Source organism: Python bivittatus, unplaced genomic scaffold, assembly GCF_059951505.1.
Source record: "Python bivittatus isolate LINGU-HERP-01145 unplaced genomic scaffold, Pbiv_v1 ctg000220_np1212, whole genome shotgun sequence".
Taxonomy (NCBI): Eukaryota; Metazoa; Chordata; class Lepidosauria; order Squamata; family Pythonidae; genus Python; species Python bivittatus.
Window position 1 is genome coordinate 29899210 of NW_028277048.1, and position 25330 is coordinate 29924539.

The 25330-nt window shown below is 44.3% G+C and overlaps 1 protein-coding gene across 1 annotated transcript in view; it reads right to left on the reverse strand.

The window, feature by feature from the left end:
* Positions 1–24622, reverse strand: part of KCNH3 (potassium voltage-gated channel subfamily H member 3) — a 26790-nt gene extending 2168 nt beyond the window's left edge. The window contains exons 1-15 of the mRNA XM_088138497.1: positions 24619–24622; positions 23780–24013; positions 20541–20673; positions 19297–19463; positions 15721–15851; positions 12752–13004; positions 11696–11853; positions 11179–11386; positions 8695–8961; positions 5508–5707; positions 3614–3863; positions 2698–2912; positions 1303–1583; positions 1015–1118; positions 849–916 (exon numbers count right to left, since the gene is read on the reverse strand). Coding sequence (XP_087994623.1) covers positions 849–916; positions 1015–1118; positions 1303–1583; positions 2698–2912; positions 3614–3863; positions 5508–5707; positions 8695–8961; positions 11179–11386; positions 11696–11853; positions 12752–13004; positions 15721–15851; positions 19297–19463; positions 20541–20673; positions 23780–24013; positions 24619–24622 — 2673 coding nt within the window. The remainder of the gene's footprint in view (positions 1–848; positions 917–1014; positions 1119–1302; positions 1584–2697; positions 2913–3613; positions 3864–5507; positions 5708–8694; positions 8962–11178; positions 11387–11695; positions 11854–12751; positions 13005–15720; positions 15852–19296; positions 19464–20540; positions 20674–23779; positions 24014–24618) is intronic.
* Between the last annotated feature and the right edge of the window lie 708 nt (positions 24623–25330).

Below are 25330 nucleotides of genomic sequence, written 5' to 3' on the forward strand. Positions count from 1 at the left end.
TGAGCCGCCCAGAGTCACCCGTGGGGGAGATGGGCGGCATACAAGGCAAACAAACAAACAAACAAATAAATAAATAAATCTAAGTGCTGATCTTGACCAATTAAACTCTGTATGGCTTGAGTCCATGTTTGTCTACAGGACTGCCTTGTCCAAGTAAAATGTGCCCGCACTACAATCAGCCCAGGAAGCGATGCCTGAGGATAAGGGGGGGGAGGGGTTGGAAGCAAGCTTTTTCTATGATGGCCTCATCATTCAGGAATACTCTAGCTCCAAGGGCCAGGCCGCCCTTGCTCTTAGAATTGAGGAAAGCAGTGAAGAAGTTATTTTGGCAGTCTCGAGGTGAGGGAGAGGGTTTAAGATGCCTATCACATTGTTGCTTTTTAAAGATGCTGATTTTATTATTTTTAAAAAATGATATATATATCATAGTTTTATGTAAGCTGTCTGGAGTTTGTGAAATTGGGCAAGAGATAAATTATGTAAGTAAAAGAAGGCTCAGTCAGTTGGGTCTGAAGAGGCTCGGTCCCTCTCCTGTGGGATCAAAGAATAAATCAGGAGTTTGTGCTTTCATAAGATTTAAGTGGTAGAGAATGTTTTCTAGGCTACTGTTTTGGACTTCCAAGGGCAGCTTGTGCATATGTAGTCTGCCTTCCTGTTGAACAAAAAGCAAGGAAGCGTTCCAGCTAAACATCTCTCTAAAGGGTTGTCTCTGTACAAGGCTGTTTTTTAAAGCAAGCTGCTCATGGCAAGCAGCCATATGTCCTTGATATGCTGGAGGCCAGAGTGGTAGAATAATGCTATCAAATGTAAAAACTGATTCTTTGAGCAAAAAAAAAAGAAAGCCTTACCGCTTGGCGCAGTTTCTCGATCGTGTCTGCACTAGATAACTCAGGAGGGATAGTGAGCAGGCCGCTATCTGGAGGAGGAGAAACAGGCAGAGTTGATGAAGGCCTCACATTCAGCCTTCTTATCAACTCCTTCCCCACTTTGAGGAAGCATGATGCAGAATGTTACCTGTCCCAGGTGAAGGGCTGCTGTAGTCCGGTCCTGAAGGGCCAAGGCGGAAATTGAAAATAGGTTTGTCTGAACTGGACCCATCCTCAATTCCATCTACAACTCTTAGAGAAGAAGAGGAGGGGTGAAAAATCAGTAAGAGTTGGGAAAACGGAGATATGCATAGAGAAAGTTGCATACATGTGCTTCAACTGCAACCTCTTGATTGCCAACATGGGAAAAGACATTTTGACGGGTGTCCCCATTCCCAAAGCTGGTTTTCCCCTTCTTTCCATCCTGGGACCTTACCTGGGGCTGAGATCTGGAGGACCGCTGCAGGGCACACTGTGCAGCCGCAATGCTGTGGGACGCGAGGATGTTTCTGAGGCCAGGTGGCGTGGAATTTCCGACCGTGTGGACGGATGGCTGTGGCCCCCCGAGGAAGAGGGGAGCAAGGGGCTGGCGGGCTCATCCACTACTTCTGTAGGCAAGCAGGGTGTTCTGCGGCGTGGGGGAAATGAAATCTCTGTGTCCTTCACCACTGAAAGCAAAGTGGCCGGTTCCCTGCTGCTCGGTGGCGGTGACTCTGCCTGTGGTGGAAGGAAACACTGAAGGAACTCTTGCCTTGTCCATTACAGCTGCCTTCCTCTCTATAATGGAAAATGGGTAACATATATTCTTCCAATTGGATTCTCCATCTCATTGGTAAATGATTCTCTTTGCCAGATCCCTTTCAAAGACAATGTCTGTAGAAGAGAGTCCTTATTGTGATTACCTTTCTTTTTTCCATCTCAGGCTTTTTAGAAACAAGGGTTCAGAATCCACTTGATTTTTTTTCTTGGACTAAGGCTGGTTTGGATCTGGAATCATTTCTATAGACATTGGGAATTAACAGCCTCAGTAGGACATCCTGGGCAAGCTGTTCATGGACTGTCACAAGTTCCTGAACAAAAGGTGGGATATAACTCAAACTGATGCACTGGAGTAGCTGGAAAGGCACAGAAGCTCATTAGTCGCCAGTTTCCCCAACCCCAGTTATGTGGGTTAGGATTTTGATTGGTCAGCAGACTTACCCCAAATGTTCTTGTTTGACCTTGAGTGATTCTGGAGCAAATGCTGAAGACTCACCTGAAGCTGGAGCCTCACCTGAAGCTGTATAGCTACCCCTTTCTTTTTAATGGCAGGTTGGAAGCCCAAGAAAAGCAAGCTACAGTACAGAGTTATTCTCCTCTGCTTCTTTAGCCTTCTTTGTGGGTTGTATGTTGGCTTTGTACAGGTTTATATTATCATCTTTTATTAATTTCAAGTACAGGTAGTCCCAGGGTTAAGAACGCCCAGTTTACAGATGACCCTTTGTTAAGAACAGAGCCTGTTGTAGCAAAATTTGAGTTAAATACACAGTGATTCAAGTTCACTACACAATACTTCTATACAGTATTATAAGTAATACTGTTCCAGCTTACATACAAATTCAACTTAGGGATAGGCCTTGGGAACGAAACTCGTTCTTAAACTGGGGGCTACCTGTAAACAACTCTTTTTTGGTTTGACTCTTGTTCTCCCAGACTGCGTTTTGTACCTTGACTTACCATTTTTAAACCACCAGAGGCCTGGCACAGTAACTGCATGGATCACCCAGTGTTACAACAGCCATTGCTACCCAACAGTTGTGAGGTTTTCTCCCTATCGCCCTGCTCCACTCACCTGGAAAATGCTGCCTCCACCCAGGTTGTAGCTGAGCTCACAGGGAAGTTCGCGGCGGAATTTGCTGGCAAATTCTGGGTAGAGCTCCAGACTGGCCAGGAGGCCAGGCAAGCTCAGGCACTGCAGGTCACAGTAGGTGAGGCCCCGCACATCCGCATTGGCCTGGACCCCCTGCTCCTTGGACGAGATGTGGCAGCCAATCAGGTCCCCCTTCCCTGAAAGGAAAAGAGCCAAGGTGACAGGTGAATCCCTCCTGAAGGGGAGCAGAATGGAAGCCCCAGCCAGGGAGGTCTTGCCCTTCTGAATCAAAAGGCTCCTGCGGGCCTGGGCTTGAAGTGGCCCTGCAGACGTGGCTTGGCAGGAGCTGTATGGCCCAGTTTCCTAGGCTTGTTCTGAAAAGAGGCTCAGCAAAAGTCCCAGATTGAAGGCAGCATCAGGAAGAGCAGGGTGGGATAGAAAAAGAAAGTGGGACAGCGCTCTTGGAAACAGCTCATCTAAGAAAGCAATAATAGGACTAGACATTTCAAGTCTTACTCCATGGGAAAAAAACTTAACACGCCAAGATGAAAGCTCCAGCCTCTTTTCCCACCTTCCAAACAGCAGTCTTTTAGAACTTTCCCCATTAACCCTGGATTCACACGCCATACTAAGTCTAGGTTAAAATGGGCTTGGGTAGTTAGTGGTTCACTATGTCATGGGAATTGCCCTTGTTTTACTTGCTATAAGAAACCGGCTCTTAAGACTAAGCTAGAATATGGTTTACTAGTCTGGGCATAACACAGTGCCTGTGTTGGGTTAACCAAGCTTTAGGGTACAGGTGCTTTCAAACCCAGCCAGCCTGAACTTTTTCCAACTTCCCAATCTCCCAGACTTATGACGTTGGAAGGGGTAAGAGCAGGGACAAAGCATGGACTACCTAGGATGGCAAGCACGGTGCCATCTTTCAGCACCTCCATGGAGCCTGAGCAGATGAGGTAGAGGGCCTGGAGCGCATCCCCCTGCCGGATCAGGTATTCCCCAGGCGTGCAAAAAGAGGTCCGGACACTAAGTGAAAGGGAGCGCCGGCAGCCCCGGCTTGCCCCCTCAAAGAGGGGCAGCTGGAGCAGTTCCTTGTGAAGGTGCAGGGCGATATCAGCACGCAGCTCGTCCGGGAGGCTGTGCAGCAGCTGGGTGAAAAGACAGACACAGCACCAGGGTTAGGCGGCTTCTCCATGCCAGAGCAAAGAATCAGTCAGAAATGGGTTGAAGGAACCGCCCTCAGGATAAATAGCAAAGGAGCATCTCAAGCAGGACGGTCGTCTTCCGTAATTCCTAACACCCCCAATTATTACAACTGCCCTGGCTCCAGAACCTGATAGCCTCTAGAACTCAGCTTCCCAAAAAGGCTTCACTGAGTAATAGCAATGTTTTCCAAAGCTGGGTGAACCGGAGTAAGCTGTAGCAAACGCTGCAAGCGTATTAGGATCTGTTGTTATCTCCAAAAGATAAAATAATAACGATAGATTTCTGGAAACGTTTCTGAGCTTCTTGGAGGAAAAGGTGGATACTGGTGTAAAATGAACTTGCTGTTTCATTCCACCTTGAATGGATAAAAGGATGTGAATGTTTCAGTTGGCATCTAGAACATCTAGAATTTGCTTTGGGCACGGAATCCAACGCTTTAGCAATATTAATTCTGTTATCGGTAGAATTTTGCTTCTAATTCTTATTACTGCAAGAACAGGTTCTCATCACCTAGAGAGGAGGCTGAAAAAACCTCCATTGGTCAGGTCACCTTACTATCCCTTAGTCCTCTTCCCACCCAGAAGAAACAGTGTCACAACATATGGGTCAAGCTTACAGAGGGACGTATTGCTTTATTTCAATCATTTGCCCAGCTGTTTCTATGCAACATTTTTATTTTTCCACCATTATCTGTTTAATGGTCACATAGTTTTGCCCATACCCCTGAGTTGGCGAGACAGATGGCCTTACAACTGAAGTTAAGCCAGATTTGTGCCCTCCCCCCGCCAGCCCCAGCTCTGATGGGCTGATTCCATTCATGAAAATATAACACAGAGTGAGGAACAGTGACCAGAAGGTTACAGTTAAGGCAACTGGGTACAGGACAAGGCCAATTTCAGTGAGATGGAAGAGGAGCACCCACCTTTGTTAACCAAGTATTCTGTATGCTTATACTCTGCTTTTCTGTTTGGCTTTATTTCCCCCTGCTGGCTGGGCTACTTACATCTTCACTCTCTCAGCTGAGACAAGGTAGCTTATTCCTTCTACTCATCTGTCAGCCTCCTGATCTTTGTCTCTGCCCTTCTGGGCAAAATCATCATCATAAAGATGATTCCACTCTCCTTCCAAGGACTTCAGGGTGATGCATATTTTCCCAGTCAAACCCACTTAACCTTCATAATAATCCTGGGAGGCTGCTTAAGGGGGGAGAGAAAGAAATTGGGCCTAGAAATCTCCCATGATTTGCATACCTCATAACAAATAGCTTTTGACAGAATGGCTAAAATCCTACACTCCAAATTTGGAAAGAATTGTGCACAGATCATGCTCTACTAGCTACTCAAGTTTTCTCCAATCTGGAATGCCCCAAATGCATTGGGCTACAACTCCTGTAATACATACCAGCATACCCATCAGCTGTGCTGGCTGGGGATGATGGGAACTGTAATCCAATGCATCTAGAAGGCAATCTATGTATTTTCTCCCCAGCTGCTCTCTCAGAGGTGAAGAGTCAGATGGCCATGGGTAGACTCCTACTTGTCCACTCTTCCTGCCCAGCTCTTGCCCTTGCCAGGGCTGGATCTCACCTCCCGTGTATCAATGCCATTGCTGGCACTCCAGGTGGCTTGGAAGTATTCCAGCATGCGCTGCTTTAGCGGCGGAGGGATCCGATGGATACGGATGTAGTCGCGCAGGTCACGCGTGCGGCTGTGATAGAGGAAGCGCCGGGCATACATGCGCTGAATGATGGCCGTTACGTTGCCAAAGACGACAGCATGCATCAGCGCTGGGGGTGGGGGAGAAAGAGAACAGACCAAGGCTAGTCTGGCTGAGATGGCCAAGGAGAAGGTGAACAGCAGTAGCACCACCTGATTTTGTGGGGTGAGAGATGGCGACGATGCCTCGGATTGAAGGAATAGGACAAACTTCACTGGCAAATTGAAAAGAACGAAGGAGGTGTTGGGACCAAAAATCCTGGACATAAGCTTTGGGCAGGTAGGAGAATGAGGGGGCAACTGGGTAGAATGGAGTGGCCTGCAGTATTTCAGATACAAGAAGCAGATCAAGTTTTGGGGCACTCAGTTTATATGAAATGTTTTATGCATGTTAAAAAAAAAAAAAAAGCCACAGGAGAAGTCCTCTGACCCAGCCTGCTCCCTGTGATACTAGTTTTCTATTTGGCAAGGTGTTTTTTTGTAGAAGAGAGCATTACAGATGGTCAGTCTATAGGACATAGTAGTCCAATTCAGAACTTATATTATCTCATTCTATGGACATGTTTCTGCATGTACTGGCCTAAGATGAAGTTGCTCATTTGAGAGGTCAGTTTATTATTTATTACATTTCTGAATATATAAATGAGACACCTCCCCCCAGCCACCGCCTCTTTCTCCAAAGAATTACAGTGGGGCAAAAAAGTATTTAGTCAGCCACCAATTGTGCAAGTTCTCCCACTTAAAAAGATGAGAGAGGCCTGTAATTTTCATCATAGGTATACCTCAACTATGAGAGACAAAGTGGGAAAAAAAATCCAGAAAATCACATTGTCTGATTTTTAAAGAATTTATTTGCAAATCATGGTGGAAAATAAGTATTTGGTCAATATCAAAAGTTCTTCTCAATACTTTGTTATATATCCTTTGTTGGCAGTGACAGAGGGCAAACGTTTTCTGTAAGTCTTCACAAGGTTTTCACACACTGTTGCTGGTATTTTGGCCCATTCCTCCATGCAGATCTCCTCTAGAGCAGTGATGTTTTGGGGCTGTCGCTGGGCAACACGGACTTTCAACTCCCTCCAAAGGGGTTCTTTTCCATGGGGTTGAGATCTGGAGACTGGCTAGGCCACTCCAGGACCTTGAAATGCTTCTTACGAAGCCACTCCTTCGTTGCCCGGGTGGTGTGTTTGGGATCATTGTCATGCTGAAAGACCCAGCCACGTTTCATCTTCAGTGCCCTTGCTGATGGAAGGAGGTGTTCACTCAAAATCTCACGATACATGGCCCCATTCATTCTTTCCTTTACACGGATCAGTCGTCCTGGTCCTTTTGCAGAAAAACAGCCCCAAAGCATGATGTTTCCACCCCCAGCTTCACAGTAGGTATGGTGTTCTTTGGATGCAACTCAGCATTCTCTCTCCTCCAAACACGACGAGTTGAGTTTAGACCAAAACGTTCTACTTTGGTTTCATCTGACCATATGACATTCTCCCAATCCTCTTCTGGATCATCCAAATGCTCTCTAGCAAACTTCAGACGGGCCTGGACATGTACTGGCTTAAGCAGGGGGACACATCTGGCACTGCAGGATTTGAGTCCCTGGCAGCGTAGTGTGTTACTGATGGTAGCCTTTGTTACTTTGGTCCTAGCTCTCTGCAGGTCATTCACTAGGTCCCCCCGTGTGGTTCTGGGATTTTTGCTCACCATTCTTGTGATCATTTTGACCCCACGGGGTGAGATCTTGCGTGGAGCCCCAGATCAAGGGAGATTATCAGTGGTCTTGTATGTCTTCCATTTTCTAATGATGGCTCCCACAGTTGATTTCTTCACACCAAGCTGCTTGCCTATTGGAGATTCAGTCTTCCCAGCCTAGTGCAGGTCTACAATTTTGTTTCTGGTATCCTTCGACAGCTCTTTGGTCTTGGCCATAGTGGAGTTTGGAGTGTGACTGTTTGAGGTTGTGGACAGGTGTCTTTTATACTGATAACAAGGTCAAACAGGTGCCATTACTACAGGTAACGAGTGGAGGACAGAGGAGCCTCTTAAAGAAGTAGTTACAGGTCTGTGAGAGCCAGACATCTTGCTTGTTTGTAGGTGACCAAATACTTATTTTCCACCATGATTTGCAAATAAATTCTTTAAAAATCAGACAATGTGATTTTCTGGATATTTTTTCTCATTTTGTCTCTCATAGTTGAGGTATACCTATGATGAAAATTACAGGCCTCTCTCATCTTTTTAAGTGGGAGAACTTGCACAATTGGTGGCTGACTAAATACTTCTTTGCCCCACTGTATATCCTGAAAAGACTGGTCTCTGACTCCCCCACCCCCGCCCCATAACTGTAGTTGTAGCCACAATTCCATAATTCTGCAATTAAGCCTCAGACTAATCCTTCCCAATCTAGCAACCTCTAGCTATGTTGGGTCTACAAACATGGCAGCCAAGAATTCGGGGAGCTGCTATCCTCACACATCCAGAAAATACCAGGTTGAAGCAGCAGCAGCAAAACTGAATCAGGGAGCAGAATTCTGGATGTACCTTCATTGCCACAAACGGGCAGGAAGCCAGGTCTCTCCTATGCTGAGAGGTGTTCTTGCTTATGGAAGCCCTCTGCTCTCTTTCAGTACCCTTGCTGAAGGTTAGCCACAGAGCATATGAATGATAGGAACTTTGTGCACCCATCCCCCCCTCATTTTTTTTTGACTTCCCTTGTCTAACGGTTAAAGTTAGTCTAAATTTAAACAGGCAGCTTTCAATTTCCACCACTAATTTGCTCCACAATCTGAGAAGAACAGAGACCGGCCATCTGGTTTTCTTTTCTTACCATCAGAAGGGGGCTAAGGACGTAAGAACCACCTTGCTGGTTGTTGGTGATGTACCAAAATAAAACTCACAATAATAGAAGGTGCTTGGCCCGTTGTCATGAGAACTAGATTGCCCAGGAACCTGAGTTAGAAGCTGAGAGGAGGAGGAGGAGGAGGAGGAGGAAAGATGCTGGGGATGTCTTGCTGGATCTCCTCCTTGATATCCCACCCAGGGACAGAGCCCAACTCACCCCCCACCAGCATGGTGCAGATGGAGAAAATCTTCTCCGAGTCAGTGTTTGCTGATACGTTGCCAAAACCCACACTGGTCAGGCTGCTGAGGGCAAAGTATAGAGAGGTGATGTAGGCACTGCGCAGGGAGGGTCCCCCTAAGAGTTCCCAAGTTGTGCCATTCAGGGAAGAAGTGGTCTGGTTGGCAGGTTCTTCTTCACCACTGCTGTTCCTCTGAGCCAGGTAATAGGGAGTCTCCAGGCGTCGAGCCAGTTCCTGCAGCCAACCTGGGAGGATGGGGAAGAAGGAAGCTAAGCTAGAACAACAGCCCAAGCTAAGCTGCTTCCCCTGAATGCTACTCCCTCACCCTATAGATTGAGTTCCTTTCCCAAGAACATGCCAGCTGCAGAGACAGCAGGCCTGGTCTGCTCCAATGTCCTGCAGAAGTGCCTAAGTAGTAAAACCTTGTGGGTCAGGAGATAGAAGTTCCAACTTTCTGGTCCGACAGATGGCTTTGGACAACCAGGGCATGCAAGCAATTGCCTCCCCCTGTTACTTGTCTAAAGTATCTGATCCGTCTTGTCCTATGAGGTTCCATCTGAATCTTTTTTAACACGAATAAAATGGGATACACAACCTATAGCAATCCAAACATTGTTGAACCATAATTCCTAGCATTTTTCCCACTGGTCATACTGCCTGGGAGTGACAGGAATCAGAGCTCAACAACTTTTAGATGTCACAGTTTTTCTGCCTGGCTTTAGAGATACTCTGTGGATGTGTCCGATCCTTCTATAAATGTAATGCCTTTCAATCACACACTGAGGGCACAAATTCTCTAAGTTCATGATCACCTGCCAATCTATAGATCAGTGGTTTTCAAATTTTTTCAAGCCATGGAACCTCTTAGTTCACAAAAATTGATTAATTAGTTCCTGGAACCCCTGATCAAGTGATGAAGCTCTTGTTGGTAAAAAACTGATTCGAAACTTGGTTTGAGTTAACTTTTTTTTTTTAACCCTTTGCCTCTCACAGAACCCCATCAGGTTCTCCTGGCACCCTAGGGTTCTGCAGGACGGTTGAAAAATCCTGGCATAGACTACACACGTCATAAGCTTTCTTTGCACAAATCACTCCCACCCTGACCCCTTGCTTCAGCCAAGCAGCACTATTTGTCCCCTGACATTGTACATTTAACCCTGTCATACCCACTGGCATCTAAGTGAATGTTTGCATGGGGAAAATCCATGCATAAAGGTAGTCAAGGTTCCAGACTGCATTGAAATCTTCACATGCATTTTCCAAGGCTTCCCTATTGCAGACATTTGTGCTGTAGAGAGGGGTGCCAGAGACCAAGCCAAGTGGCTGTGCGCAATGCTGGGAATGAATGTAATCAGCAAAGTCTTCCACTTAGACACTGATCCACGTACGGCATGTCTGAGTGGCTCTTCTGAAAAGAGCTAATCATTGTGTGTTTCCATCAAAGTGCAGAATGGAAGAATTGTCCCAGATCAGTAAATCTGGGAGTGGTTAAAGCCAAGTTAGAGAACAGGAGTATCCTAACTGCTTTCAGAGACGCATGGAAGTTGGACAGTGAAGTCTCAAGCGTTGATTTAGGGTTTCAGGATTCCTTTACCGTTCCTGTTCTCACAGATCCCAGAGAAAGGAGTCAGATAGGAGTTTCAGAAGCCAGAAGAGCAAGGCACGCTCTTTTATAGAGGCCCCACGTCCAACGTGAAATTTATCCCATTCTCTCTCCAGGGCATTCTCCCAGCATCAGCACCTTTGTCTCTCTCTCTCTTTTCTATGGGAGATGGTGACCCAGAGGCAGCATTTATGAAGGATTAAAACCCCATTCCTCAAGGAAGGGCCATCTGGATGTGTTGGATGTCAATTCCCATCATTTCATCCAGCATGCCCAAAGGTAGTAGCACAGATTAGGAATTAGTACAAGTTGAAATCCAACATATCTGAAAGGCACCATATTGGAGGATGGCTGCACCATGAATATGATTTGAAAGCATGGAGGAAAGAGATCCATCACTAAAGCAAACATAAATTCAGAGGGACTGGAGATCTCCCAGACTCTGATTTAAAAGAAAAAAAAAACCTTCTCTAAGTTGTAACAGATATTACCCTTGAGCATAGATTCTCTCCCCACTCCCCCAAGGATTTGGCAGCCCTATCTCAAAGCCAACACAGCAGTTACTTGTTAATTTGTCGCCATGCAGTCCCTAGAGCCTGCTAGACAACAGTAATTATGGAAGAGCTCATGGCCCCCAAGCAAAAGAGAGAATGTGCGGATTATTCCTGCGTTTGAATGGAGGTGACTCCAGCCATTCAAATGTCCTTCTCTGCTTCTGGTTGGCCCTACACAGTGCAGCTTCTCCCAAGGTGCAGCATCCAGTGGTCTGGGGAGCTCCAACTCTAATCTGGGAGAAGAAAATAACCCCCCTGAGCTGCACCCAAGCCCCACCCCAAGGAAGGGAGCACCCGGCACGCACCTATCCCGGGCAGCTGGGAGGGGCTGCTCTCAACCTCCCGCTGGCCGATGAAGTACCAGACGCAGGCGACCCAGTGAGCCAGAAGAGCGAAGACAGTCATGAGCAGGGTGAGCACCACAGCGCTGTACTGGGAGTACCGATCCAGGTTGGGCAGCAGCCGCAGTAACCGCAGGAGCCTCACGGTCTTGAGCAGGTGAGCCCCGAAGTACTGGGTGGGAAAGAGAAGACAGATCTGCCTACACACACCCCTTGGGTAGAGGGAGAATGCAGTGCTGGCCAAAGGGAAGAGGTAAGGCAAACTCACTGGGGCCTTAGCCAAGGGGTACCTGAGCTCGCTTTTAAAATCAACTAAGTTGTTTAAGATGGGCGGCCATACAAATCTTTTAAATAAATAAATAAGTTGCAACTTCAACTTTGTCTACAAAGTCGCACTTCCGGCTGCATGGAATAGCCTTGAACAGCCAACCCGTCTCTACCTCCTATGCATCCTGTCATGTAGCATCTGAACCCAACTCACCACATTGACCTTGAAGGCATAGAGAAGATCGAAGGGTAATGCTGCTAAGAGGTCCAGCACAAACCAGCGGGTCAAGTAGTGTAGGAATATAGCATGAGGATCAAAGACCACCTGCCCTGATTTGCTGACAAACGTGGTGCGAAAGTTCAGCACAATGTCTAGAAAACAATGCAAACAAGAAGAACAAAAGAATGGCAGTTTGCAACCATTATGCAAACCTGCACTCACCTGGTGTCTCCCCAATATCCTGAGATAATAAATCTTAGAATTCCCTGTCATGCCACCTGGGAACTGTGGAAGTTGTAGAATGACACAGTTCAAAGGTATCTGGTAGGAAAGGCCACTCTACTTAATACTCTCACCAGCTGATGCTTTCAAGCTGTGCCTGCCATCGTTCATTTTTCTTACTATGCAAATTGTCACTTGATTGCAAGCCATTGAGTGAAGCTCCCATATGTGTGAACTCACCCCAAACGACTCCTTCACCAGTGGAAGGAGATCACCTGCTGGGAGGGCATAGCTTGCTAGAAGTGAATCAGAAGGCCGGGGAGGGGGGCAGAAAAGGATCCCCTAAAGCCAGCTATGAGCATGGAATGTTCTGAGCTGGTCAAGCAGGGGCCTGGTCCATGCCCCAATTTAGTTCTGGGGCTGCTGTTGCCAGTTCCTTAGCAATCTTTGACTTTGGAAGCAAACAAAGGTTCAGGCAGATGCCATCACAAATCTCCACAGGCCCTCTTCAAAACCAGAACCAAGCAGTCTCTGATCCCAGGTACCAATTCCCAAATGGAGAAATGAGGGGGCAGCATAGACTTTCTCTCTAACAGTTCCTGCACTCCAAAAACAATTAGGCACTTAGGGCTTTACAGTAGGCCTGAATGCTTGCCCATCAAGCTCGGTATTATTTATGCTGACTAGCAACAGCTCTCCAGAGCTTCAGAGCTGCTCCCCGATCCCCTTCTATCTGGGAATGTCAGGAACTAAACGTGGGACTGTTTGTATCTTAATCATGAATATTGCCATTAAGCCCCTCTCAGGTGCTGATACCTGTCCCCATACCTAAGATAAAAAGGATTTCAACAGAGAGATCACAGACACTGGGGGGTGCACGAGAAGCCTCTGGAAGCCCTTCATCCTTGGTGCCATTGAAGCAGACACTATAGGGCACTGTGACAGCCACGTACAGTGTGGCCAGGAGAATCAGTCCATCCCAGCCAGCCTTGAAGGTACCGTAATGCAGCAGGATGAATGGGGACTTGCGAGCTGCAGCCACTTTGTATTCAGGCAAGGCGGGCTTCTCACCAAAGACACCCTGGAGAAAAACCAATAAGGAAGGTAAATGCTCAGAACTGCAAGGCTAGAAGACCACTGGCGACAATGGCAAAGCGGGCGGCCCAGGACTGAGCAGAGCCCCTCAACCCCGCACGTATTGGTTGTGTGGTGGGGAGAACCCCAGGAACCCATCAAGCAGGGAAGGAGGAAGATAAGAGCGAGTGGGTACTTTTGCATCTGATGGGTCTCTGGAGTCCCACTGTTGGATCTGCCAGCTTTTTGTCCTGTCCTTGGGTAGTAAGTTAAAGAATGTCTATTTGACACCCCACCCACCCCCTTTACCCTTAAAAATGTCTTGTCCACTCTGGCCGAAAGTGACAGTCTCAGGTCTCCAACCCAGCGCTGTACCATCGCGATGCTAACCAGGGAATTCTAGGAGTTGCAGTCTTTGCATATCGGGAGGGGGCCAGGGTGGGCCAGGCAATTTTAAAATCTTAAATATTTTCCAGGATTATTTTGCCCTGATCCAGTAAAGCTCAGAAACATACACGTCAGTCTTTGGGTACAGATCTTCTTTACTGGATCAAAAACCATGGGCTTAAGCAGGGCAACTGGTTAAATGTGACTATCACCCATCCGTAGCCTCAGGAGGGAAGGGGCCCTGTGTTGGGTTGCACGCACAGATAACTTCACGCCGCCACAACTAAACCAAGTGCGACTGTATTCAATTAGGGCTGGCTAAGATTTTGGATACTTTTAGTGCTTTTCCATGCTGCCAATTTTTGTTCCAGGAAATATATGTTTTAACTTCTGCATTAAATGAACCTATTCCATATTTAGTGCATGTTTAATAGAGAAATGTTGATTTGCTTTTAAAAACGGGCCAGCCGTTTCATTAGGCAGGGAGAAGAATTGCCTTGGACAGTAGATTTTGAGGGTTATTTATAAAATTCGTACCCATACACTTCTCTTGGAAGACAGAGCTGTGTATGCTGCATGACCTATCCGTCATCCTTAAATTAGCCTTGCTGTATCCTAAGATGTAATAGAGGACACTCACACATTGCCAACACTGAAGTGAGAATCAATTGCCAATTGGTTGGCTTCTGTATATGGAATAGAAGGGGCAAAATCACTTTAGGCTGGTCTTCGTTAACAGAAATTAATGTCTACACAATCATAGGATTATGTAAAATGAGGGCTTGTGGTTCTTAAAAAAAGGAGATAGACAAGTGTGTAGAAGCTCTCTACAGAGAGATGGAAGACTTCTCCAATAAGACCATTTTCCCTCTTGGAGACTTGGAGTGAACATATTAAAGATGCTCACTTGGTTTGCTTGTAAGCTCTTGTACAAATTATCTTGGTCAGCAACAGAGACAAAACAGAGAGGGAGAAATGGACACCATAATAAAAGTTGGAAACCAACAATCAAACAGAAAACAATACCCTAATTGTGGAACTATCAAGGAGAAAACCACACCCCCACCAACATTGGCAGGGCAACTACCGTATATAAACAGGGAGCAAACCCCACACTCAACTAGCACTGATGATGTTACCTAGTTGGGTAATGAAACGACTGCAAATAACCAAGCTCAGAGAGCACCAAGCACTCCAAAAGTTGGAATTCCTGCTTTTTTAAATACATACTTTAGTGGCTCTAAAATTAAACTAAAAGTAAATAAATAGCAAGAGCAAATTGTTAGGGAGGTAAAATAGTTAGCACTATTGACAATTGCTGATTTTCCAGCAACTTTTTGGCCAACACTTGAACCTGTGGGAGGCCATGGCCATTTTGTATTGACAGGACTGATGGGGGGCTCTTGAGAAATTAAGCGATCGGGAACTGCTCCACATTGGCAATCTCAAAACTGGAGCCCAGTGGCTCAGGAAAGATCTTGGATTTAGATCTCTGTTTATAGATTCCTAGATAGTCATCATGGTCTCTCTTAGTCTCTCACCACTACCGGTTTTAAGTCATTTGCGTCTCTTCATAAAAAAGACCTGGACACAATCATTCATGACTTCCATATGAACCTGTTATAAACAGATTCTCTGCTGCTCTGTCCATGAAGAAAGATGGAAACTTCCATTGTTATGGAAGGCTGTTAAATATTGACCAATGCAAACTAGAGGATGCCTGTCATACCTGCATATTGATTGCTCATTTGCTTCTGAGCCCAATTCAAGGTATTGGTTTTGATTTTGAATGGGCTTGCTCATCCTGATGATCTGAGACAGGGCCTCCTCCCATGTGAAATCAACCAATTCTGAGGCCCTGCTTCAAGCCTCACCTTATCTAGATGACAGAGCAACATCATGTTTAGTGGCCTTGAAGGTCTGTGAGGCTCTTTTCCTCGGGTTGTTCAAGTCACCCCATATTCATGTAATTGTGCTGATAAGTGAAGGCATTTCATTTTAAGGTGCTTGTGAGACATATTTCCAATTATTTTTTTCCAAGGTTGAGTGGCTTTTTATTTCTGCTTTTCAGTATGTATGATCTTGATTTTATCTCTTAGTCTTGGAGATTGAATGGAATATTTTGTTTTAATTTTTTGAATTGTGTACAAAAGGTTTGGAGCGCTGTGTGAAAATGTTTTGTATTCCTTGTCCCCTGCGGTAACTAAGTCAACATTTAGCTCTTTCCCCTCACTCAACAAACTGGGATCCTGTATGGTCTCTGCACTTCTGCCCACTGAGCTTCTGGAAGCTGCACTTTGGTCTTTCCTCCTCCTGGCCTTGACCATACCACGTACCTTGTGGAGTTTGCGCTTTCCTTTGCCCTGCTTCTGGAGATGTCCTGAGAGGTGATAGAGCACAGCCCGGCTTCTCCGACGATTGGCATTAAAGCCTTTAGCTCCCGCTCGGCTGTAGCGTCGCCGTCCACCTAGCAAAGGACAAATGCTTGATGGCGTTTGGTAGGTTAGAGCAAGGAGGATTTGTATGTGCTCTTTCAGAAGTTACCAACTCTCAGACGTGTATGCGGATAGGAGAAAATATCTCAAAACCTGAGTTTTGGAGCAATGTTTTCATCCTTGCTTGGAGAAGACTTCTATTTTTACGGAACCTTTTATATATTCAACGCTTATCTTTTAGAGATGAAGCCTTAACTGCCTTCCCCTGTAGCCAGAAACAGTGAAAACAAATAGGTACATTTTATCAACATGTACCTATTCATTAACATGACTAGGAAACTGGTCATAACGAGAAACTTAAGGTATATGTAGTCCTATAGCTGCCACTTCAGAAGAAAAACTTAAATTTAATGAGCTTCACTCCTAGGAAATTTGGGATAGAATTGGCACCCAAGAGTAAGTATTTGTGTTTCAATGTATTGTCGAAGGCTTTCACAGCCGGAATACAATGGCTGATGTGGGTCCCGGAAGACCCACTTCAGCTATTTGTGTTTTGTTTTTCTTTTGAATACTATACTAGATGCCATTATTTTCTTACATCAGCAGAAATATAATTGGAGAAAAAGCCCTTGCTTAATTTTGCTGGATTCTGAGTACAACTGAAATTCTTTCTGTGTCAAAAATTCTGTGTTCTCTTGTTGCACACCCTCCTCTCTAGGCCTGCTTTCTGCTCTGGCATAAATACCCTCTTCTTTGTTGATTTGTGATGATCATTTACAGGCAACAATGGTAATTTTGCACAGACAAATTGTTGTCAGAAATTTCATCTAGCAGAGCAGGTCTTCATGGCTAGCAGAAGTAATTGGCTGTAAACTCATCTTCCATGTGGCATCATTGCTCAAGACAAGAATAATATGGTGTGTTGCACATGCATCTCCAAATCTGGGAGAAGGAAGGGAACACTCCTTTCACACCACAAAACCACGAAGTTGTGCACCACAGGTGCAATTTAGAGGCTCAAACCAAGAGATTACCTGGAAGACCCAGACAGAAGTCACAACTCAATGTCAGAGCTTTTTGTTCTGAGGACAGAAAGACCCAACTTCAAAATTGTACCTCTGGGAGATAAACAGCTGGGAAAGTTACTGTCCCAAACCCAAGAGGGACACTGCCAGACAATACAAAACAGGCTTCCCAACCTCTTGGTCAGAATGATGGAAGTCATTATCCAGAGGTCCACAACTTAAGGAGCCAGGATTGCATAGGGTCTACCGTTTAGTCCTCATAGCCCCTCCAAAAGTTGCTATTGAACTGTTCCATTTCATGAGACAACCGTGTATGTATGCAACTGGAATGATTAAATACAGGGGGTATTAAAACTAATTAAATTTTATGGAAATGATTTGACATGTACATTCAGTTACATCCAGTGTCATTCTTGCCTTAGTTTCACCCACTTCTTGGGCCTGGGCCTGCCCATCTTTTCAAGTTATGCCCTTAACCAGTCTCTCCAAGGCTATGGGGGCCCTCAGTCATAAACATGTCCTACAATCCTGCTGCAGCCCAACCCTTTTGGAGGACACCTAGGAGGAGGAGGCTGTCTACTGCTCCTTGTGATCAATGCCTGATACAGTATTACAGTTTTCTAGGTGCCATATCCAAACCGCACACAAGGCATCTATGATTCAAGCCTTTGACACTTCTTGTAGCATCCCCCCCTAGCCAAAATAATCCTGATATTAATTGCATGATTCCTTTTGTGTGTAGTCATCCAACAACCAAAAATATGCAGTCATAAAGTTTGTACATGCATGAGAAAGGGCTTTGCAGTCAGGTCTGTGGGTTTTTTTCATATGATTTCCTGCTTGCTAGCTTTTATCCATCATGGATTTTTTTTTTTTTAATGCCATGTGGCCCTATGCATTCCCTGGACTCCTTTTCACCCTGTTCTAATTAAAAAGGAGTAAGGTGGAAATAGCAGTTGTTCATAAATTTGACAGTCAATATAGGGGCTGGAATAGGAAGCAGGAGCCATGCGCCTAAAACACTGCTGTAAACAGAGAAGCTCTGTTATTGTTTGCAACAGAGATCAAAATAGAACACAGGGCATGGTAACATCTTCCTTAATCACTGCTTGATAGAATAGTCACATTCAAAATAACTGTTTGCTTTCCTAACTAAAACCTAAAGATTCCATGCACAAACTGAATCTTAGCAACCAGAAGTAAGATCCACTGAGTGGATTTATTTTTCTATCTAAGGTTTCTCCTAGGTGAATAGGATTGAACAGTATTCCATAAATCTTACTGCAAAATTGCATTAGTGCTATGTTTGTTTGGGACACCCATGTTTTACTGTGGAATTTTTAACCAGTGCAGTAGCTCCTTCAACCATACGAAATGCAGAATACCTATCCTTGGAGGTACGGATATCTATGGATTTTCCAGAAGTGGGGGTCAGATCAATTATGAACCGCTCTTGCCCTTCTAAAGCTACTACCATATAACCACTGCTGCACCAGAACGATCATGGGCAGGAGATACCAACATTACCAAAGGGTAACTCTGCAAAGTCTGATCCTACATGAGTATTAATGGATGCAATCAGAATACTAAAAGAAATGACAGTGGAAAAAAAAGGGAGAACAGAAAGTATAACACTTTCACATCCTTTTCATGTTGTACAAAGAAATGAAGAAAAGTGAAAATGGTTTGAATTAGCTGCATGAACAGCTAATTAACGGAAGCTCAAGTTCCACTAGTAAATTCACATGGTGTTTGGTGAGCAATGTACAGTGATATGCCAAAGAACAGCTTTGCCACTGTTGCTTCTGGCAGATCTCCTGTGTCGGTAACAATGCATGACATGTCAACAGTTTCATCAGCATTGAGATGATGAAGCTTCATCTGTCAGAGTTCTGTAATACAATTGGAAAAGGAATGGGATCCTTGCCAGGAGGCTGAGTCTTCAGCTGTGTTACCATGAGGTCCTACAAGTATTTACTTGGCATCTGAAGCAGTTTTATTTGCATGCTCTCTTACCTCCACTTCATCTATACTTACAGTATTTACACCACTGAACATTTGCTTGCAGCATGCTTAACTCTCGTTTTGAGAGCCATGGACTAAAAATCACAGGATATTTTTGGTAGCCAGGGAGAGGGGGGGAAACTGCTGCCATCATCATCATCATCATCATCATCATCATCATCATCATCATGTAAGTCCAACATTGAAGGGGGACGCTTCCTTACTGATTTCACAACCTCTTGAGGATTCTTAAGCCTCTGTGATCCAGCAGCCCAGCCTTGCAGGTGTGTGGCAATACAACTCCCATCATTCCATAGCCAGCATGGACAATGGTCAATGTGGAAGTTGTATTCCAAGACATCTGGAGGGCACTAATTGGAGAAGCTACCATAGCTTGCAAATTTTTCCTTTGCCCCACCCCTCATCTCCATCCCTAGCTTTATCTCACCTCCTTCCTTCCAGTTTTCTGCAGATGCTCTGCTTTTGGTCTCTGTGATGTCTTTGTGGGAGACTAGAAAAAGAGCCACTTCTCCCTTCTCATTCTTGATAGGCACCACATCCAAGAGACACCAGAAGGGGACACCTAAAAGATAAGGAGGCGTGTGAGTTGATGATCTCGGGGTGTGTGTGTCAGGGAATGATCTTCTCCACTACCATCCCCAACATCACCCTTTTCTGCTGTTCCAGACTCTTTCTGGAGACCTAGGAAATGCCAGGAAAGAAAAGAAGGCCAGCAACTTTTCACAGAAGGCTCAGTGTAAAAGATGTTGCTTTACTGAGTGAAGAGAGGGCTGTTCCCAGGCTCTGAAAGTTCCCACCAGGGGAGGCCAACTTTCCTCCTGCTTTGCTACACTTCTTCTAGCAAGCAAGGACCATTCTATTCAGCCTGGCTTTGGACCATCAAGCTGATATGTGCTGCGCTGGGCTCTAACTGAATGGGTGCTGTCTGCATCCTTTTACTTATGTGTTTTTAATATGATGGGTTGCACATTATCAATGCCTTGTTAGCTGACTTGTGGTGAGCTTTAATCATAACTGCATTTTTATCTTTACTTCCATTGTTAGTTGCATTATAGTCTGTTTCAGTGGGAAGGAGAGGCAGGAATTGAATGAAACAATCAGCACTGAAACTGGTTGCACCTCCTAGAAATAATTCTGGTTTCATTTCTATTGGGTTTTATGGCCATTGAACTAGAAAAGAAATATGGGAAATTAATATTATATATGGTAATTGTGGCAAGATTATTGTACACACAAAAATGGAAGAATTATGAAATGCCCACAGTAGAAGATTGGATTATAAAATTGACAGAGCTTGAGGAAATGGCAAAGCTGACCAGTTTGGTCAAGGAAAAAATGATAGAGACTTTTTTTAAAAGACTGGAAGCCTTATATGGACTTTTTGTTGAAAGAAGAAAAGACTGAATGGATGATTTATGGATTTGGGGATTAAAAAAGGTCAAAGAGGAAGGGGAAAGAATAAGATGGCAATTACTCAATAGAAAGAAGGGCGGAAGTCATCATTCTATGTTTTCTTTCTTTTTTCACTCCCTTTTTTCTTTAATTTTTATACTTTTATTGTATTGCAAAATTCTAAGAAAAATATTAAAAAAAAAGAAAAAGAAACTGGCTGCACCTCCCTGCTTACTTCAGTCCCAGAGTCCCAAGCGTGACGGCATCTTGCTTTCTAACCTCTTAAGTTCTGCTTCCATGCCTAGAGCCCTCCCAGCAAGGAACTTCACTAGGCCCTGCTTGATGCGTTGCTTGTAAAAACATCTCTGCTCCTGCGGCCGTAGGACAAAATAAAGGCCCTTCTCCATGATCTCTAAACTGATAGGTCACATACAGGGAAACTAGGGTCATCAATCAGTATGCATGTCAAGATATTCTAGGATGGGGAAGTGAACAGTCAGCTTGTTAAACTATCATGTAGGGAACAAAATGCCTTTGCATGTGCAAAAAATGTAAAGTTTCACCTTCCAAGGCAAAAGCATTCCTTAAACCAATGAGAAATGGATCCATTGTGAATGATGTTGTAACCTTAGAGAGAGAGGGTAAAATAGAAATGTTCTTTTGTAACTGTTAAGAAGATCGGAAGCTGCTTCTTTATAACTCTTTTTTCCCCTCTTTTTGTCTCTTTCTTACTTTGTACCTTTTTCACTTATTTAGTACTTTTCTTTATTCACTTTACTCTTTTTTTCAAAATTTGTATTGTTTTTATTCTGTTAAAAATTTCTTTAATAAAAGTGTATGTATGTGTGTATATGTGTAGGTATATGTCTGTGTATGTATATATACAGTGCTGTGCAAAAGTTTTAGGCAGGTGTGAAAAAATGCTGTAAAGAAAGAATGCTTTCAAAAATATATATTGTAATTGTTTATGTTTATCAATTTACAAAATGCAAAGTGAGCAAACAGAAGAAAAACCCAAATCAAATCAATATTTGGTGTGACTACCCTTTGCCTTCAAAACAGCATCAATTCTTCTAGGTAAACTTGCACAGACTTTTTGAAGAAACTCAGCAGGTCAGTTGTTCCAAACATCTTGGAGAACTAACCACAGATCTCCTGCGAATGTAGGCTGCCTCAAATCCTTCTGTCTCTTCAAGTAATCCCAGACAGACTCAATGATGTTGAGATCAGGGCTCTGTGGGGGCCAAACCATCACTTCCAGGACTCCTTGTTCTTCTTTACGCTGAAGATAGTTCTTAATGACATTGGCTGTATGTTTGGGGTCGTTGTCCTGCTGCAGAATAAATTTGGGGCCAATCACACGCCTCCCTGATGGTATGGCATGATGGATAAGTATCTGCCTGTATTTCTCAGCACTGAGGACACCATTGATCCTGACCAAATCTCCAATTCCATTTGCAGAAATGCAGCCCCAAACTTGCAAGGAACCTCCACCACGCTTCACCGTTGCCTGCAGACACTCATTATTGTACCGCTCTCCAGCCCTTCAGCGAACAAACTGCCTCCTGCTACAACCAAACATTTCAAATTTTGATTCATCAGTCCAGAGCACCTGCTGCCATTTTTCTGCACCCCAGCTCCTATGTTTTCATGCATAGTTGAGTCGCTTAGCCTTGTTTCCACATCGGAGGTATGGCTTTTTGGGCACAATTCTTCCATGAAAACCACTTCTGGCCAGACTTCTCTGGACAGTAGATGGGTGTACCTGGGTCCCTTCGGTTTCCAACAGTTCTGTGCCGATGGCACTGCTGGACATCTTCCTATGTTGAAGGGAAGTAAGCATGATGTGTCTTTCATCTGCTGCATTAAGTTTCCTTGGCCGACCACTGTGTCTACAGTCCTCAATGTCGCCCATTTCTTTGTGCTTCTTCAAAAGAGCTTGAACAGCACATCTTGAAAGCCCAGTCTGCTTTGAAATTTTTGCCTGGGAGAGACCTTGCTGATGCAGTCTAACTACCTTGTGTCTTGTTGCTGTGCTCAGTCTTGCCATGGTGGATGACCTGTGACATGAAACTGTCTTCCACAACCTCACCTTAGTAGCAGAGTTTGGCTGTTCCTCACCCAGTTTTAAGCCTCCTACACAGCTGTTTCTGTCACAGTTAATGACTGTGTTTCAACCTACATATGAAATTGATGATCATTAGCACCTGCTTGGTATAATTGGCTAATCATACACCTGACTCTAATCCTACAAGATCCCTGACTTTGTGCAAATGTACAAAGTGTGCAGGTGTAAGAATTGATGCTGTTTTGAAGCCAAAGGGTAGTCACACCAAATATTGATTTGATTTGGATTTCTCTTCTGTTTGCTCCCTTTGCATTTTGTAAATTGATAAACATAAACAATTACAATATATATTTTTGAAAGCATTCTTACTTTACAGGATTTTTTCACACCTGCCTAAAACTTTTGCACAGTACTGTAAATATGTGTGTGTGTATAAATAAATAAATGGACCCAGTGTGATATGCATGTTTATTAGCATGGTGAACCCCCCCTCCCCCCCCAATGCTGGTATCTGCTTCTTACTGTTACTGAATAAACTTCTCCTTTTATCTGTTGGCCTCCTTTACTCATTGGGCATAGAATTGTTATTCCACAATATTGCACTCACAATCTACTCTTAAAACATCTTCAGTGTTCATGCAGAAGTCAGATGAGTGGAGTGAGCAAATCTCAGCATGCATGTAGGTATATGAATCCAGGCATCCCTAAGCATGCAAAATAAAAACAGCAGCCCTCTTTCCAACTGCTTCCTCCTTGGCAATGGTGGGAGTCACAGATCAAGGCTATATAGGGGAGACTGACAGTTCACCCCAGGAACTGGTTTGGTGTGCAGAGGCTGCATCTGAATCCCACACACTTTCAGCTGAAAAAATCAGAGAGCAGGCAAAAGTCCTAGAAAGCTGCTCCTGTTCATGCTAGGCTTGAATAAAAGGACAAATCGTCCGAGTTGATCTAAGGTAACATTCTCTGTTCTTCCAATGTGGAGTACCTCCAGAAGGATCTCTGCTGTAGGGGGTCCAGATGGAAAAGATGGCCAGAGTTCTACAGTTTTCAAAGTTGTGTAGAACAGGGAAGTAGAGCAATACAACTTGCTTAACCAGCCCAAGCCACTAAAATTTACTACATCATTACTAAAGTTCCTCTTTTCCAGCTAATTTTCTGCTATCCTGCCTTGGGCCTCCTTGGCCAAAGCCAGACAAACTTTGTCTCAGGTACCCACCAGGCATTTTCAGGCAAGAAATATATATATATATATATATATATATATATATATATATATATATATAATCATATTCAAGCAATATTCATAGCACACACACACACACACACACACAGCCCCAACCATTTTATATGATATCTACTTAGACTTCAATTTTCCACTCCCTTGTACAAACTATCCCCTTACAGTTCCTTGGCCAGTTCAAATCATGGTCTCAGAAACCAGACTCACCACTTTTCCTGTAGAGGATGAGCTCAGCTTTAAATTCCTTGCGCTCATCGAGGGCCTTGCGGATCTGGGTACGCACCAGTTCACTGGTGTCAGGCCCATAGAGGAAGTTGCAGGCACAGCAACGTTGCATGACCTCAGCCCGGGAGAAGCCGGTCAGTTCGCAGAAGCCGTCAGAACAGTACACCACAGGGAAGGCTCCCCGGACCTGGGCATTGCCCAGGACAAAATTACTGTCTGAAGAGAAAAAGAGAAGAAAGACTTGTCGCTGGCTCAGCAAGAGTGGAATTCTAGGACCTGTCTGAGCAATGCCAGTCCTCCTAGGTCTCTGAGAAAATTCCTTAGCCAACAGCTTTCATCCATGAGCCACCAAACTCTCAAGACTCTTACCTAAATGTTGACATTGATTTGTCACTATTGAAAAGCACCGGTGTAGTGTATTCACTAGGATGCATTACAGTCAATGCTTGAGTTAATTACAACTAAACATTTTGAAAGGTCTTAGTTGGAAGCAAGCATTGCAATTACCAAGCACAATTCGGATTAGAGTCTTAGCCAGTAATCCTGTATACACTGATTTAGGAGGAAGTCCCACTGAAATCAATAGGATTGACTTAGCCTTTAATATATATTAGATTGCACTGAACGTCACATTTCTTAGCTTTCTGGGGTATTTGTAAACAAACTACATATTTATTAATGACATGAATGTTATTAGCATACTTAATGTTTACAGTGTAAACAGCTGCTGCTACTGAACACAATCATCCACCAGGATTGGGATGACAGAAGGCAACAACCTCATTTCACCACTTTCGTTGTGATCCCAATGAACATTTTACCCATCTCCCCCAAACTGCAATTAGCTAGGAGAAATCTTTCCTCTCATGGCTATACATTGCCCCCAATATGGTAAAAAAGAATAACAACAGTAAAAATGAGAGATATTATGTATCTCTCTTTATGTAGGTCCTTTCCTCATAGTCCTTTCCTCAAAGCAATTTATAGTGTCTTCTAGAGTCATCCAATCACTGTTGTGCCAAAATAACAGCAATAAGATTTATGTCACTCCAACAATGCCTGAATGATGCTATGAAGATGATTTAAGTCACTAGCAGGGAAATGACCACTATACGCATACCTTGTATATTCAATAGTTTATCAGCCTTCTGGTGTCCTCCAGATATATTGGGACTATTAAAACCAAGAACTGCTAGCAAGGTAGTAAACTCAGATCACTGTAGCCCCTTCACATCTCAACAGCACTATCTTGGGGTAGGTTGTTACCTTTACTACTATGAATCAGCCTGAGTTTGTACAACAGGATTGAAACAACAGGGTATGATAGGAAGGGAGGATAGGAAAGGACTGGAATGCATGTCTGAGCGAGATGCATGGAAGAATGGGAGTAGAGGAATGTGGATACTTTTGAGGGACAGACAAGGACAAAGAGGCAGATTGTAATCCCTGATAGTCTATAACATATTAAATTTGTTAATCTTTAAAATGTGCTAAACTCCTGTAAAGGCTTTGCTGGGATTGATGTAGGGGTTA